Source organism: Rhodnius prolixus, unplaced genomic scaffold (assembly GCF_049639745.1).
Source record: "Rhodnius prolixus isolate KJV_2025 unplaced genomic scaffold, Rpr scaffold_4, whole genome shotgun sequence".
Taxonomy (NCBI): Eukaryota; Metazoa; Arthropoda; class Insecta; order Hemiptera; family Reduviidae; genus Rhodnius; species Rhodnius prolixus.
The window spans coordinates 49707469-49724560 of NW_027411614.1; the positions used below are offsets into that span (position 1 = coordinate 49707469).

Genomic DNA, 17092 nt, shown 5'->3' on the forward strand with positions numbered 1-17092 from the left:
GATATTAACTGACAAGATTTCAAAACCAATGTGAAGGATCTAACGTTCTTTCCCAAACTTTTGAACCCCTTTGTCTAGAAAAATCAAGACTTCCTGTGCATTCGCATGTCCGTTGAACATCGATTCCAAACTTGGAACTTCCGCCACAAAATCGTGTAACACAACATTTTGCAGGTGTTGCAAACTACGTCATTCCTCAAATAAATATTACGCGAGCGGCAATGCCAAGCGCCTGACACTAAACAAGTCTCTGGTGTTAATTTGTCTTTCTGTAATTTGACTCAATCGCTGTTCTTCCTGCTAATAAGAAAGTAATAAAGTAATATTTAAATCTTTATTTATTATTAAAAAAAATAAATAAAATTAAAAAGAATTTGTTACAAAAAATAAATGCCATTTCAGTCTAGTAAAATTTATTCTGCCGAGCTCAATGATCAATGATTCTATTGAAATGAATATGTATATTAAAATAATAGAATCATTGTTAACAATCTGTAAATATGTTCCACAGCCCTGAAGATGACCTAGTCCCTAGGTCGAAAGCTCGGCAAAATAAATTTTACTCGACTGAAATGGCATTTATTTTTTCATCCTATTGAAACTATAAATCAGTCACCAAAAAGAATGAATAACAAGAAATTGTTACATTAAACACTAAAATCCGGCCTTTCTGAGCAAAGTTGATTCTAGTGGAAGATAATAAGAAGATGATTGTTAACTAAGAACCAAGGCTCTTATTAGAAAATAATCTGCTAAGAACTAAGGCTCTTATTAACGAATAATCTGCCAAGAACCAAGGCTTCTTATTAACAAATAATCTGCTACAAATCATGGCTTTTTATTGACAAATAATTTATTCAAAAATAACACTGGTAAATATGAAGAAGTGTTTTCTGAGCTTTGAAATGAATATTTTCTGTTTGAACTGGGTGAAAGATGAAACGAATTTATTGGCAAGGAAAGATCACACTGTAGGGGGAGAATTTCTGGGAACAAGACCTGGGGGGTCTGAAGGTTGTTTCGGCGGCTTGTTTTTTGCGCCCTGTGTAGGGTCCACCCTAGGGTCCGTCCAGGCAGAAATATGAACCTACAAAACGAGTGTCTGAGGGATATTTCTTTATTTCGTCAGTTCTCTGACGTAACTACTCTTTCATTTTTATTAGTTTTTTTATTTATTAATATTAACGATTTGGATTGGGGAAAACAATATAAGCTTTACTTAAGAATAATTCACATGAAATCGGCACTTTTCATCCTATTTTCTATAGAAGCAGAATTTCCACTGAGGAAAAGTTTATACACATTTAAAAGAGCTTCTACTAGTTAATGAGGTGGCACTTTACGAGGAAAATTCCTCGCTAAAGCTGCCATAGATTTTCTCAGAAACCTTAATTTTTTTCCCCAAATAGTTTCGCTAAGATCATAGTTGATGGGTTCGCCCAAACATGCAGGGACTTTGGAAGAGTCCCTAATAGCAAAACAAGGAGCTTCTCTCACTTAATAATCTTTATTTACAAAGATTGGATAACATCGTTAAATACATAAAAAAAATTTATAACCTGTAATATACGTACATTTATTAAATGATATCGTAAAATTTGATCATCTCATTCGATATTATAGGTTATATAAAATCATAAATAAGGTAAATAAATATAATAACTACAATAACTTTTATACGTGTTAAGTTGCTCTTCTTCACATTGTATTGGTCACATATTTTATGATCACCCTTTATCATTAGTACTTATATGATCAGTGAAAGGGTCATTAGGGCAGATATTGTTATGGAAACTCTCAATATAAGTTCACTCGATGAACTCGGGTGGACCGCAGTTGACCTCATTCCAATAGCTGTAACTTTAGCATCACGGCTTCTTCATTTAACCAATATACTTGGTTTTATCAACTATTTATCGCTGATAATGATTGAATATTTTTTGGTAATTAATAAATAGGAAAATCTGGCAGGACCACTCACCTGACTTCCTGTTAGGGTTCGAACTCGATTAAAATTCTTAAAACTCGGAATATTTGACCCAAATTAATTCTCAATCAACATTATTGTTTCGAAAACCATACTTTACATGGAAACATTTAACGGAGAAGTCATAACTTAACCAATATGAAGATTACGAAATAGCTTGGGAACCATTTTCGTTAAAGTGAACTATCCATTGAATAAAGAGTGACTTCCGGTAGAAGAATTCTCTTGAATCTCTATTTTGACGGTACCTTTAACCCACCCTAACAGTACACTGCTACTACCGGATACTACAGGAAACTAGAACTACTTCCCCAAAAGTGCTGCCCTTAATAAAATTTCCTTGTTAAGAAAAGTCGTTGGAGCCTTTTTGTGGGGAAATCTTTTTGATTTGAAACTGGAAAATTAGTTCCGTAAAATGGTATTTCCGGCCAATCGATCTTCATTAAAACTTTATTGTGACATTTTCAATTAGCATCTGCGCCGGGAACCTCGAAATAGTCATTTCCGGAAATCCGGTCGAGTTACAATACTTCCGTTCGCAGACGTAAGAGGAAGGAAGGTAGCCTAATACTGTGAGAGAAGGAATCAAGAAAAGAGATGGCAAGCTGGATTAATATTAATTGGTTGGATCCCCTCCCACTAACATTTCGGAATTTTTAAAAATTTAAATGTAAGAAATTCGAAATTTATAGTATAATAAATTCAGACATCATCAGGGCAAAAATTAGTATTCAAAATTATATTTAAATGTACCTGAAAAACGTTATTATTATTATTTTTAAATCTTTTATAGGAATTTACAACTGCAACAGGTTGTTGCATCAAGCAAATATGGAACCTGATAGCAAAAAACTACGTGAAAATCACGAGTGGAGAAGGCACCCAATGGTGTCACTCGCAGTAACGTGCTCTTGCTGTATACTGCTCTCACGATAAGAGTAGATCGTGAGGCCATCTTCTCTTCAATCTCCTTAGAGGATTACCTGGTAATGTGGAGGAAGATAGGTGTTCTTTGAGAGGTTTAGGGATGAGCTGCTGTATTAGTGAATTTGAGAAAACGAGTGTTAGCAAGAGTAAAAGTAAAGTAATCGCCTATTTTTTCAGGCGGGGCTTAACGTCTAACTACCAATTAGGTGTCGTGGACGGAGGCGACTAGCGAATATACGAGGGTCGTTTGAAAAGTCCGTGCAAAAATAAAAACTACTTAATTTTTTGGGGTAAACCTTTTTTATTTTTCAACATAGTCTCCTTTTACGCTTATACACTTCGTCCAACGCTGCTCTAGTTTGTTGATCCCTTCCGAATAATAGGATTTGTCCAAGTCTGAAAAATAGCCATTCGTTTCTGCAATCACCTCCTCGTTTGAATAAAATCTTTTTCCCGCCAGCCATTTCTTCATATTGGGGAACAAATAGTAGTCCGAGGGAGCCAAGTCTGGAGAATAGGGGGGATGTGAAACGAGTTGGAACCCTATTTCCATTCATTTTGCGACCACAACTGCTGAGGTGTGAGCTGGTGCGTTGTCGTGATGGAAAAGGACTTTTTTGTGGGCCAATCGTGGGCGTTTTTCTTGCAGCTCGGTTTTCAAACGGTCCAATAACGATGAATAATATGCACCTGTAATAGTTTTACCCTTTTCCAGATAGTCGATGAGGATTATTCCTTGCGAATCCCAAAAAACAGTCGCCATAATCTTTCCGGCCGAAGGAACGGTCTTCGCCTTTTTTGGCGCAGATTCCCCCTTGGTAACCCATTGTTTAGATTGTTCTTTGGTCTCAGGAGTGTAGTGATGTATCCATGTTTCATCCACAGTGACGAAACGACGCTTAAAGTCCTGCGGATTCTTCTGGAACAGCTGCAAACCGTCCTTGCAACACTTCACACGATTTAGTTTTTGGTCAAGCGTGAGCAATCGCGGCACCCATCTTGCGGATAGCTTTGTCATGTCCAAATGTTGATGCAAAATATTATGTACCCGTTCATTCGAGATGCCCACAGCACTAGCAATCTCACGCACCTTCACTCTTCTGTCATCCATCACCATATCATGGATTTTATCAATGATTTCTGGAGTAGTAACCTCAACAGGGCGTCTAGAACGTTCAGCGTCACTTGTGCCCATATGGCCACTCCGAAAATTTTGAAACCAATTATAAACTGTTCTAATCGAAGGTGCAGAGTCACCATAATGTTTATCAAGCTTCTCTTTAGTCTCCTGAGGCATTTTGCCTTTCATAAAGTAGTGTTTAATCAACACACAAAATTCTTTTTCGTCCATTTTTTGAAAATCACTCGACTTCCTCGATTCAAACGAATGCCAAACACAAAGAAATAGTCCGATCTGGTGTGTGTTCTTCCAAGAGATGCTACTAACTAAACATAACCTCGATACGCGCCAGTGGTGCTATCTCTCTGACTTTGCACAGACTTTTCAAACGACCCTCGTACTTTTCTGTAAATTTCTTTTATTAACCATTAAATAAACTGCAAGGCCTAAGACCGGAAATCGAACCCAGTACCACAATACATATTAGCTTTACTGGTCTCGCCTCTAACCGCTCGGCTACCGTGGCGCCTAGTGTTAGCAAAATCTTTAATGAAAGGGATTTTGAGATCAGTATGAATGTTGAGATTAGCAATATAGAACGGAGCGTTAAGAAGTTTTCGAAGTATTTTTTGGACTGTAATGTCTGGAGGCGTAGTGAGAATCGGAACGGGTTGGTCGATCCCCACACTTCTATGCCGTATGATTATACGTTAATTATAAATTACAAAAAAGTAATATGGTTTTTTGGCGGATTTGTGTTTTTGTAAATTTGTTTTTTAAATTACATTTTACTGTTCTGGAATTGTTATTGTTTCTTGTAGTTAAGGATAAATATTAGTTCAATTTAATACAAAGTTTGAAGAAAGTTGTAAAATTAGAATTGTATTGAATAGTTGGGAGTTAAGGAAAGTTATATAAGTTTGTATTTTAGTTTAGTTTTTATGTGAGCATATAGAAATGGTGAAAAGGTTATAGTTCGAACAGGTAAAACAGAGTTGGAGAGGAACATTAATTAAGCGGCTGAAGGTTATCGCACGGTTATAGTCGGTACTGGACTCACGTTTTTAGAGAGGTACACCACTCTCTGTCTCTCTCTGAGCCTGAGGGAGCGAGGTGGGGGGTTAATCATCCGTATGGAAGGGAAGAACAGAAGGAGGAATGCTGACCTTAGTGGAATGCTGGAGATCTTAATGGTTGGATGCTGTGTGTATATGCTAGAAGTGAGTCTGTCCTCAGTACGCGCCTCAGCGAGTGTTCCTACAGTTTATGGGTTCTTCTTCTTCTTCTTCTTGCAGCTGCTCCTGCTACCTCCACTAGGAACTTGCACATCGTCTTCCAAAACAGTTGTTTAGCAAAGGCCTCACCATGAGAGAGTCCAACGAGCCGAGTAACACTTGGAAATGTCAAGCGGTAAATATTTCTTCTCGGTTGTGAAAGCAATTCATTTTCAATGTGTTGTTTGCATGTGGTTTCAAAATTAACCTTAGAAATATATCCGCGTCTCCTGAAAGTCGCCTAGCGCTCAGTATTTATCATACGCTCATGGAAACCTTTTATTTAACTTCAATATTTACAAGTATTACCTTTCATTTGCAAGTATCATATTCATTCTGCTTTCTTCTTAGATTTCTCTGCATGATATTTATATTATTAAGTTTAAGTGTCGTGAAGCCCCTCCTCAAAAAAAAAAAAAAAAAAAAAAAAAAACAATCTGACGTAAACAAACACGTGACTTTCTCCTTCAACAGGTTGCATAATTACCTTGTTTTGAAACATAGAATTTCTTCTGAATAGATTCAAGGTAGAGTGACGTCACAGCTCTCTTAGGGCCTCACTGAAACCAACAATTAAATTAACCCTATTAAAAAACAAAGGAAGATATTGGAGCCGAATTTAAAACAACAATTCAAAAAAGTCAATGAAATCGGATTTTTTGGTTAAACTATTAAAAATGGAAACAGTTTATTGTTTACATAGCATTGACAATTAACAATTAAACCATAAAGGCGTTTGGAGTGCAATTTGCGTGGCATTCAGATTGAATATTAATTTGGGATACTTGTAAAGATCTCGTATTTGCTAAAGATAGATACAAAAGGTAAACAAATAACTTTTTTTTACAAAAAAAAAAATCTCTTGATTAAAATCATGATTTAATCAATCATGTCACAGCTCATGTAATCAGACCCTGGAAATTTAGAGGGGCGGCCACCCGGTTGATGCACGATTAAAACAGGACAGTCCTGGGCACTGAGGCCCAAGAAAATTTATTGGTCTCTCTGTAGCTCGTTGTGTAATGCCTTAGGGGTTTCGCATATTATCTCTGCTCATCTCCAAGTGACCCAATCTTCTTTCAAAACTATCTGCAAAGATATTTTCTTGAGCACATCGTGTCTATGAGTAACGAAATTAGGGCTGATTAAATCTACTACGGGAACTCAGCTTTGCCTAAATCTGTGTCGCTTTTCTTGGTCAGCAGGATACAATGGGACCAGGGGTGTTATAATCTCTGTAGAACCCACCTAATTTAGGGTGCTGTCTTTGGGAAATACGTGAAGAATATTATTATTATTATTATTTTTAATGATTTATGGCGCGTCAACATCTAAGGTTATTGGCGCCCGGAGCTTTTTTCAGTGCACTGCCGGCCTCCGGACAGTGTTCTCTCGTTACAGACAACACTGTCCATCACCGGACAGTGAGCTGTAAGAAGCTCCTAGGAAGAGAAAATCTAAGGGTCAGCTGCTGGATTCGAACCCGGGACCTCCGCGTGGGAGTCCAGTATGCTAACCACATAGCTAATCCCTTCCCTATTATTATTACTATTATTATTATTATTATTATTATTAGAGAGAGCTGAATTGGATAGCTTTCTTTTCATAACAACCCACATTAGAACTTCTGAATAGTTTTGGGGGCGGTATGACGAGTGCTGTGCCCCAGGGGTTGGTTATCCTTAATTAATGACCCTCACCGTTCTTCCTGGAACTTCCCTACAGTTTCTGAGTGAGTTCTTTCATCTGGGAGTGTTGCTGTAGATTGATCTAGCTGCAGCGGCAAGCTAGATCTATATTAGATCGCAAACGCAGCATATCCCGCTTACCAAAAAACAAAACAAAAAAACTGCCTTACCCGGAGTTAAGGGGAAATAGTTACAAACCGGATATACTCGTAAGTATATAAAACAACAAACCCATAATCACGTACCTGAAGTTGAAATAGATGTAAGTTGAGAGAATATCCGCATGAAAATGTGCGCTATGATGGTAGAAACAGGTTAGGAAATTCCGTAAATATATAGAGTAAAATCTAGCAGTATTACCAACAAGATGTATTGCCAACCTTAGTACCTTCATCCGGTTTCTGTTCCTGTATACAGCTAGGTAATATAGAGGTAAATAAATAAATCTTAGGCTGAGAAAGAGCAATACAATTGCGCCGGTACTTCTGGTCCCGCCCGCCTCTGCCCTAATGTTTATTGCTCATAGCTCATAATATTGAGCATCACTTACCACAACATCTGCATAAAATTTCCTTTGGGAAAGTAGAATTCTTAGAAATGGTAAAAAGGAGAAAGAAAAATGGTTGACTTTAAATTTTACTTTCTCACTGAGATTAGTGTTGAGATCGTGTCTAATTATCGGTATTTGGAGATCGCGGAACCAAAAATATCCGCTTTACTGTTTCCGGAGTTCAAAAAAAAATAATAATAAAAAGTGGTTTTTAGAAAATAAAATCTGTGCGTGCGTTTGGGGTCGAAATGTGTCCAAACGTTTAATTGCAGGAAGTTGAAACTTCATTATTAGGATTGTGTCCCATTCTGGAATCTCTTCCTTTTCAAAATCACTGTACCGGAAGTTCCTCTTTACTGTAAGCTTCTGAGCATTTTCGTGAACTTCCAATTTAAGTTACACAATTTAGGATTTAGGATTTTTGTTTTTATTATAATTTCCAAAAAATATTCGTTTTAGGGGAGTTTCTGTAGGGAGGGGCAGGAGAGTACGTATCCCTGTAAAGATCTTAGCTATAATTTAATATGAAATGAAATCCCGAGGACGAAGGAAATGTAAAAGAATTTCGAAATAATAGATGTTAGATGTTCGCGCCAGATTTAAACTATGTAAATTATCTACCATTAAATTTTGGCAAACTTAATATTGTTTTATTTTTCTGAAGGCCAAACAAAGTTGGGGGTCCACTTGGAGAGGAGGATAGTCTGTAAGGTGTGAGGTAGAGTGCGGCAGGATGATCCTGGCAATTTCTCACGGGTTGACAATTTCATTAAAATGTTCGTACAGTGCCCAGAAGGTTAACCTTTTCTAACCTTCAGGATCTCATCTTTACCTCCTGTCTATCCTATAGACAGGCTAGGCAATAGGTCTTCTTTAGATAGAAGGAGCTGATAGAGAGAGAGGACTGGGTGGAAGTGACTCCCAGAGGTAGACCCCCCCTAACTCTCATAGTGAACTAGAAGATCTTTTACTATTCACCTCCTTTCTGCCCCCCACCTAGGCCCTTGGGCTGTCCTGGACTACAGAAGAACCATCCTCTCTGCTCTAAAACTCTACAACTTCTCTACTTTTAGTAGGGAATCGTGACATCGTGAGGCACGATCCGGGGCCCCAGCTGACACCACTGTAAGGAGATGCATAGGCGCTTCTACCCAACATTGCTATTCGCCTTTCTGCTAGATATATACTCCACTCACCCATGAAGGTATTAGTCGTGAGCATCCTCTCTCCATCCATCTATCTATCCTGCTCTTTCAGCGAGGACCCAAAGAGTGGCAGAAACTTGCCTCTATTAAGTCAGTTACCTCAGCTTGGCTACACTGGAAACTGATGACTAGAAACCGTGCTTGCTCTAATCACTGTTCTCTAGATCTAGGCTCTGCTTCACTATTTAGTCCCTCATTGTTGCCCTGCGCAATGACTGGCCCCCAAAACTTAAACATTTGTCTGTTCCAATAAATGATAGCATGCTTTATTTATTGAACTAAAAACTTGAATAAACTTTATTCAAGTTGTTAACGTGGCTTAATCCTCCTAAATCTGTGCAACACTCTGAGGGAAGTCTCGCTTTATCCCAGAACTTCCCGCAAAAATCATTTTCAATAAAATTCTCAGAAAAACGATACATTCAGATTAGATATTCGATTATTCAACACGACCACAGTAACCCTTTACCTAGTATTTAGTGACAGAAAATTGAATTTTAATTGGTTTTTTAAAATATTAATTAGCGATATTAAAAAAATAATAACGCTACGAATGGATGATTACTTTAATCCTGACCTCTGACGCTATATTTAAACCGTCGATTCTGTTTTAGATATTTTATTTATTTTCTAGGTATAATCAAATTTTATAATTTTTTTTTTTTTGCCCTAGACTAAAATAGACTTAATATTTTATATCGTTATTTCTTTATTAAAATGTCAGTATAAATGTTGCAATAGTAGTTTATTTATATTAAATCCAGGCTTATATTTCTTAAAAAATAAATCTAATTTTTTTGTCCACCTAAAGAGCTGTTATTTATTAATAATTATATAATGCATTAAATTATAATATTATACAGATGCGGTTAGGCTGTATCTATAATCTGAGTCATTACTAGAAAAGTTCACAGTATAATGGAATCATAGAACAGTGAACCTATTGATTTTATTATTGTCAATTAATCCTAGTTCATTTTACCAATGTTTTAGAAGATGAGGTTTTTGATGAGACCGCATATTTTATAAACTGGTGATTAGGGAAAGAATGCCCTTAAGGACTCATGCGGTCTTCTTAAGCCCTTCGCGCGGCCTTATTCATCACGTAGTTCTTTTTATTAATGAATCCCCAGCCACAACTGGTTGGTTGGTTTTTCTTATCTATTTGAGACACGTATGCCGCGTATGGAGTGACTCAAATCATCGGTGTGTTTATGTAGCGAACAAAAAAGCCAATAGCATGACTCATATTGGTGAACTGTTGCTGATGTCCAATTAACGAAAATGTTCTCTCGTAAGACTATATTGTCAATCACCGGTCAGTAATTTGTAAGAGTCCCTAGGAAGAGAAAAATCTAAGGGCTGCAAGTTGGGCTCGAACCCAAGTTCTGTCATTGAGCTGATCCTGTTCGTAAGAGATTAAACATTAATAGATTGGAAAACGAAACAATACTGTAAAACAAGCAAAAATGGCACAAAATGAGTTCAAGTAAATACCGTGACTCGCCATTTTGTTTTTTAGTGCATCGGCTTGACGAAAGCCTTGCGATTGGTAAAAGTTTGAGTAATGTAAAGTAATCGCCAATTTTTTCAGGCAGGGCTTAACGTCTTCAACTACTAATTAGGTGTCGTTGTGGGGGGGGCTGAAGCTCATAATTTGCTGTAAACAATTTTTTTCTAACAAATAAAAAGTAGTCATACGCGGGATTCGAACTGGCATTCTTCAGCTCACGAAGCCATTCTCTTGACCACTAGACCAACGCTCGCCCCTCGTAAAGTTTGTGCTTCCCACGTTGGTGAACACGAGTTCTTTTGAAAAATATGGTTAGGCTCGCAGTGCTGGATAATTTCGATTATTGTTTCCCAAACCGGGTTCGAACTTTCATCCATCAATAGAGGTTCAGAGCTTTGTATTCGGCCACATTGACTTTATTCTTGTTTGATCTTCTCTTTGAACACTTTGTATGAAGTTACTAGAGTTATTTGAAAATATAAAATTAAAATTGAAATTACATCAAGCAAACTAATTTGTGATTTCAAATTCAGCTACGATATGAAGTTGGTGCCACCATAATGTTGGTTTACTGAAGGTTGGTTATGGCCAAGATAGAAGTCTCTATTCTGGTAGTTGGCTGTATATCTAGGACTTGGATAGATGTTGTTTTCAAAGCATGTATTACTAGACACAACCTGAGGATAACAAACCATCTCCGTCACTCTACCACTTAACAACTCCACCATCCTGAGAGTTTGCTGTTATTGTTGTAAACTGATAGGCGTCTGTTTACATGTGTGCTGCTTTTGTTGTCTGTTGATGTGGCTGTCATCTTTCACTCGCTCCTCACATTAACATTCGCCTCTTTGGTGTGCACAGTAAATGCTAAATAACGATTTGTTAGTTGAAAGCTGAGGAGAGAGACAGAGAGAGCTAAATTATAACTTTTGCTGTGAAAGCTGGGTAATTTTCCTTTGTTAATACGCCATTACTAATTTAGCCAGCCCAGCATAAATTTGAACGTTATGTAAACGGTAATCAGATTTTCTTTGTTGCAGTATCTGTTTGTAGCATAAATCTCCTTGAGGTGGCGCGTTTCCTGTTCGTTCCAATTGTTACGTGTGTCTGTCTGTGACAGTAAACGATGTCTCCACGGAAATTGGCTTAATCAAGTTGTTTTGGCAATTAGGTGTTGTTGATATGTTCTATTTTAAGAACGACTAGAATGACGTCAAACAGAAAACTAAAGGAAATAATTTGCACTTCCGGTGGGACCTTTGTTTTCATTTTAACAATTCATCCAGTACTCTGTTCATCGGCTTGACGAAAGCCTTCCCAATTGGTAGAAAAAGTTTGTGATTTTGCTTCCCTTGTTTTGACGTGAATACGTCTTTAAATTTGCTATCATATGGAAAACCTAATGATAACAAAATCGGGGGATACAGTTTGGCATTATAGTTTCGAATCTATCGTCTACATCCAAAATTAAATTAGTCTACTGGATAGCTAAAGGATAAAAGAATTCTTTTCGATAAACGAGGACTGTGACGCAGCTCGTGCGGTGAAGGGGGAAGCGCCGCCATTTTGAGATCATTTTGCTGTTTGTCGAGATTTGCAATTAGTATAACTTTTGACTCGGAGAAGCTATGATGTTCGTTTAAGTTTTAATCGTCAGCTGTCGACACAATCTATCGATTGTATATAAAACATTAGTGTAAAATAGTGACAGTGAATATAATAAGGTGTTAGAATAAAAACATATCAAAAATATATAATGTCGGCCTATACGCGTCGAAAATCCAAAACCAAATACATAGATCGTATACGGTTGGAAAGGGCTTCTCAAGAACAATCGAATGGTAATAATAAAACACCATATGACCGAGTCAAGCTGTTCCGGGAACGTAAAAGAATGAATGCGGCCGAGCGGATCAACGACGGTGTCCAGTACATCTGCAGCTGGGGCGGTTGAAATTATGCAAGTGGTTGATGAAATCGCTTCTACATCGACAACGGACTGTATAGGCATAGATTGTGTTCGATCGTCGATTTGTTTCCTTGATTTCATCCTAAATACATAAATAAAAATATTTTATATAAAAAATATAACCCGTTACGTGAACGTATTCACGTACAACACGCGGCCGGGTCATGGTTTTTTTTTTTTTTTTTTTTTGAACACAAGTTCTTTTGAAAAATTTGGTTAGGCTCGCTGTGCTGGATAATTTACGATTACCTTACGCGACCTTAAGTGATAATTAGGACCGTATTAGAGGGGTACTTAAAGCGTAATCACTAAACAGGTCTGCCCCTATCCGGAATTCGACCTAAGATTATTTTTATGTAAAAAGGGTTTCAAACTACAAAAATTCGTACGCGTGATTTTAGTACACTTACACTAAGCAACTGGAGTGTTTTTTTTTTAAGAAATTCAATTGCTTCATACTATCTGATGTCCTAAAACATAAATGATAAGAAAATAAGGAGTGTACAAGGCTCGGTTATCAGTATTCCCATGCCATCACCGAGATGAACGTAAATTATTGAAGGCGGACCCACAACTACTTTCACTACTAAAGACATTCCACATCACCCGCTCGCTTGCTGCTTGGGCTGAACCTAGAGGGAAGAAGGCTTTAGAGCAGCCAGCAAAGCCTTATCACATCCTGGGGGTACAATGATTAATAGTTTGTATGTGAATAGCAATTCCCGTCCAGACTGTGTTGATGATGTTACCCCCTTATAAGAATGATGGTTTCAGCCTGAGAAGGATATGCTCGTCATAATCGTCACGAGTTAATGAATCTCATTCTCTAAACCATAATGAATCTGTACCCATCAAACCTTCACCCATCAACAAAACACTGGTAACAACCATTCCCTCTCCTGTTGGGGCATCTATTGATTGAATAGTTTGGTACAATTTATTGCTTTGTCATTTGATTTGTTCATTATATCTTTAATCATATTTTAATTATTATGATTGTTCGCTGATGTGATCGACTTTTGTCGATCTATTATTATTATTATTACTTTGGAAATAGCGTCGTACATTTCACTGGAGTTGCTCGCCTTTAATGGTAGCTTAACGCACCATTCAGAACTGTTTTAAAATTATGAATTATCCTTTCTTTAAATTAGGACTATTAGGGAAACGATTTAATCAAAACCTTATCGACGCATCCAACGATGGATCGATTTAGATTACCTCGATTTCTCCATATTTTCGAGTTAGGCTGATCATATTAACTCACCACACCACACACGAATCGATTTGTACAAATCACTTTTAGTGCCCAGAGTATTTCCGTTGATATATTCAAATCGAAGACGATTGCAATATTTCCTCTTTCTAGAGTAGGAGAGTAGGTAAATATTAAATCAATAAATTTAGGTCGCTTTAATCATCTCGTTTGATTTAGACTCTAGAGATACTTGCAGCATCAGTACCAAAACCTTCGTTCCTTCACACAATTCCCACCTTCCAGCAAGCCTATCCTTAATTCTTAACCATTTTCCCCACTCAGATTCCAGGGTTATCTACCACATATATACCACTATCTCCAAGATATATGTGTGTACATGTTGAACATACATTTTGCTCCTTGGTTTGGGCCAGTATCCTCTCCAGGACATGCTTTAAGAAAGTACCCTCACCGCTCTGGTATGGTATGGAAGTGGTGAGGCTAGCCTTGCGTTAGTAGGGCGGAAGGTCCTTCTGGAAGCTCTGGAAATCTATTACACCTTTCTTATCTCCACGTCACACATACATACATACACACACACACACACTATGGACCTCGTCGCTTACACAGGGCAGAACCCTTATTATTTAGATTACTTAGAATATGTGCAAACACACTCATTCACCACCCCTACCTCCACATTTACACAATGAACGACGATCTAAGGTCTAGGGATGATTCTCTAAGGTCTAATAATTTTCTCCATTCTGTAAATTTCTTCAGAAAATTTATGCATTTTCACTTCTATAAAATAAATACTGGCAACGAAAGAATGTTTTCCCAGTTAAGCACTATTTATCCAATATTTTTTCTATCTAGCCCTCTTAGTCTAGTACAGTACACTTTTTCTTGGTTATATTTTGATTTGGGAGTGCTCCACGAAGGGTGTGCACACTCTTCAGCCCTGGTAACGGCGTCCAGACTTGCTAGCGTTTTGAAAAGTTCCTCCTCCCTCAATCCCACAAGGGAGAACAAATCCCGCTCTCGAGAATTCCCAGTGACTGATTCCAGAAAAAAGCCTCAACAGCTGGTACGTCCTCCTCTACATCCTGAAGTTTAATAAAGCTTCCCGGAAAAGTCTAATGCACACTGGCGGACCCGTGGGAATCTGAGAAAGGCTACTTAGTCCGAGGGGAGCAAGCAGTCTATGATATCATACTCTATAGCACCGTAGAATTTCTTTCTTCAGACATTCTAAGGATGACTCCCTAAATTGATGTGGTGTAAGATTGAGGATTACCTCAATCCCGTTTCTTGATGGCCTCCTTCTTGAAACCAGATTTCTAGAAGCCTTATTAAGATGGGATTTCACACTCCATCCCGACAACTCAGATTTAGATCGATCGCTTTGCGAATTAAATCAGGGACATCCAAGCTAATCCTATTATTAGACCGCAAATTAGTGCTGAAGTCAATTAACATTAGTAAAAACTCTGTGTTTGAGAATTGTGCGAAGGAGTGGTCATGCCAGGTTTTCTCTTCTAGTTAGGGTTTTTTGTTACCTTCAAAGCGGACATTAAAAGAACAGTTTAGTAAAAAGAAGGCTACAGTGTTGGTTATATTATATAGCAAAATCAATTTATAAAATACACTTTTTGCCCTGGCTCGGTTATTGGTAATCTGGCGGTTTTGGCCCGTCATCAGAGAGCCCTTTGTGGTCTTCTCATTAACGTTCCTGATTGTTGTCTTCACTTCAGCATCAGCACGAGCCATATTTTACATTGATTTATTAAATTTTCATCACATTCAACCATTACAAAGACATGTTTCAACTTGTCTGTCATGGGCGGTTGGTTTTTTGTGTGTGTGTGTGTGTGTGTGCATGTAGCGTTAAAGAATTTAGGTTTTTTTGTTGTTTTAAAGCTTTGTGATCTGCATTGTTCTCTTGCCTTAAAGATGCGCGCCAAAATAGGGAAAATTAGCTATTCCCCCTCTCTTGAAGTTAGTTGGTTGTTTGTTTGTTTCTCTCAAACATTTCCACCATGCTTCCGGTCTTTACTTTCTCTTATCCCTTACATGGAAGTATTGCATACGTGACAACTTTAGATTCCCCGGAAATGCCTATGTTAAATTCACTTAAAGTGGATTTTAGACAATGATATCCGTATCATACACGTTTTAACACTTCCTCAGAAATCGCAGGAGCTTCAAGCTTTAAACTTCTGTGGGAACTTCCAGGAGATCATGATAAAAAGTTAGCGATGCAAATACTTCTACTGGATGGACAGACTTTTTTTCTCTTTTTGATTGAGTAGTTTTAGAAAAAAGACTCAAAATCTTTATAAATTTACGTACACATGATATTCTAATATTTAGAACTGTATAATTTCTTTGGAACAGTTTTATAAGAAAACTCGACTTTGTGCTAGCGATAAGTTTGATCGCACCTTTCTGCTCTTCCCTAAAAGTATCCTAAAATTAATTTTTCTGGGACATAACTCTGGGACATAAGTTATAGATTTCACACATACGATCATACATGTATAGAAAGTCTGTGGAAAATGTTCGACGTCATTACTTCACAAAGACAAATTTTTTTAAAGTCAGATGAGGAACCTTGCAAAAGCTCTAAATATAACCCTCTTTTATTTAAACCTTATAATTTAATTTCAAAAGATGGATGAACGAATCGAATACGGCCGAGTCTCAAAAACGCGCATACTCTGGTAGATGAAATTATCGATTTTATCGTGCTCAAATGACCTGTTTCCGTTAAAAGCTATTCTCGCATTACTTCCGCTTTGTTGGAAGTGAAAGCAAAAATGCCGAAAATTGTTTGCAAATAAATCCTTTTGGTAAAAAAAAAAAAAACATTTTAAATGAAGTACAAAATAAGTTAGAAATAACTTAAGTTACAGTAAAATAAGTACACCATGAAAAGATGCTTTGATGTTTGTTAGAGTAATTTAGTGGTGAGTAAACGCTAAGAATTCAGACCTAACCAACTTAGAATGGTCGTTCTTCAGTTGGCTCTCTTCAGACGATATATGTGTAAGCCGCTAAGTCCCATACTTTATCCGGTTGAATTGCGACCTGTACTATACTTCTAAGACAATACTAAGATAGTAAAGCTTCTTTCTAGTCTTATTTTCCATTGTTTTCAGTCTTATTTCTTACATATATGCCTCGACTTCACGACAACTCAGACTAATATTTGGTTTTTGCTTTTTTTTCTTGCAGGTAAGTTGGATTGGTTAATTAAGCCGCAGAATGCTTTGTGTAGCAGCAAGTACTAAAGGTAGCTTTGTTTCTAAGTAAGTAAAATACGCTTTAAAGATCTGTAAAGTACTATTTTCATTTGTAAAGATTAAACAGCACGAATCTGCTGCAAGATCCTTTTTTTGCAACTTGTTTTTTTGGGAGATGTTGAAGAAGCTTTGCCGTGAATGAAGATCCCCATCGTTTGGCGTCTAGCATTGACAAACTAGATTCGAAACCTACTGGTTTCTAACAAGAGCAGATCTTATTGATGACCAACACTTTATTGATTCTTTTTTTTTTAGATTCTGTAAAAGAAAGTTATTTGTTGAGAAAAGAGTTCACTTGAAGAGGATTCCATTGAAAACTTGGAATTTTAGGCACTTCTAAAAAACTCCTTAGT

At 37.3% G+C, this 17092-nt stretch overlaps 1 protein-coding gene across 6 annotated transcripts in view; it reads left to right on the forward strand.

The window, feature by feature from the left end:
• Nucleotides 1-17092, forward strand: part of ome (dipeptidyl peptidase 4 omega) — a 742318-nt gene that overhangs the window by 631818 nt on the left and 93408 nt on the right. The window contains exon 1 of one of the 6 annotated variants that reach the window (XM_074132451.1): nucleotides 5202-5444. The exons of the other annotated variants lie outside the window; for them this stretch is intronic. Within the exon in view, the coding sequence (XP_073988552.1) occupies nucleotides 5400-5444 (45 nt within the window). The 5' untranslated portion in view covers nucleotides 5202-5399. Of the gene's footprint in view, nucleotides 1-5201; nucleotides 5445-17092 lie in introns of those variants that run through there. 6 annotated transcript variants of the gene reach the window in all.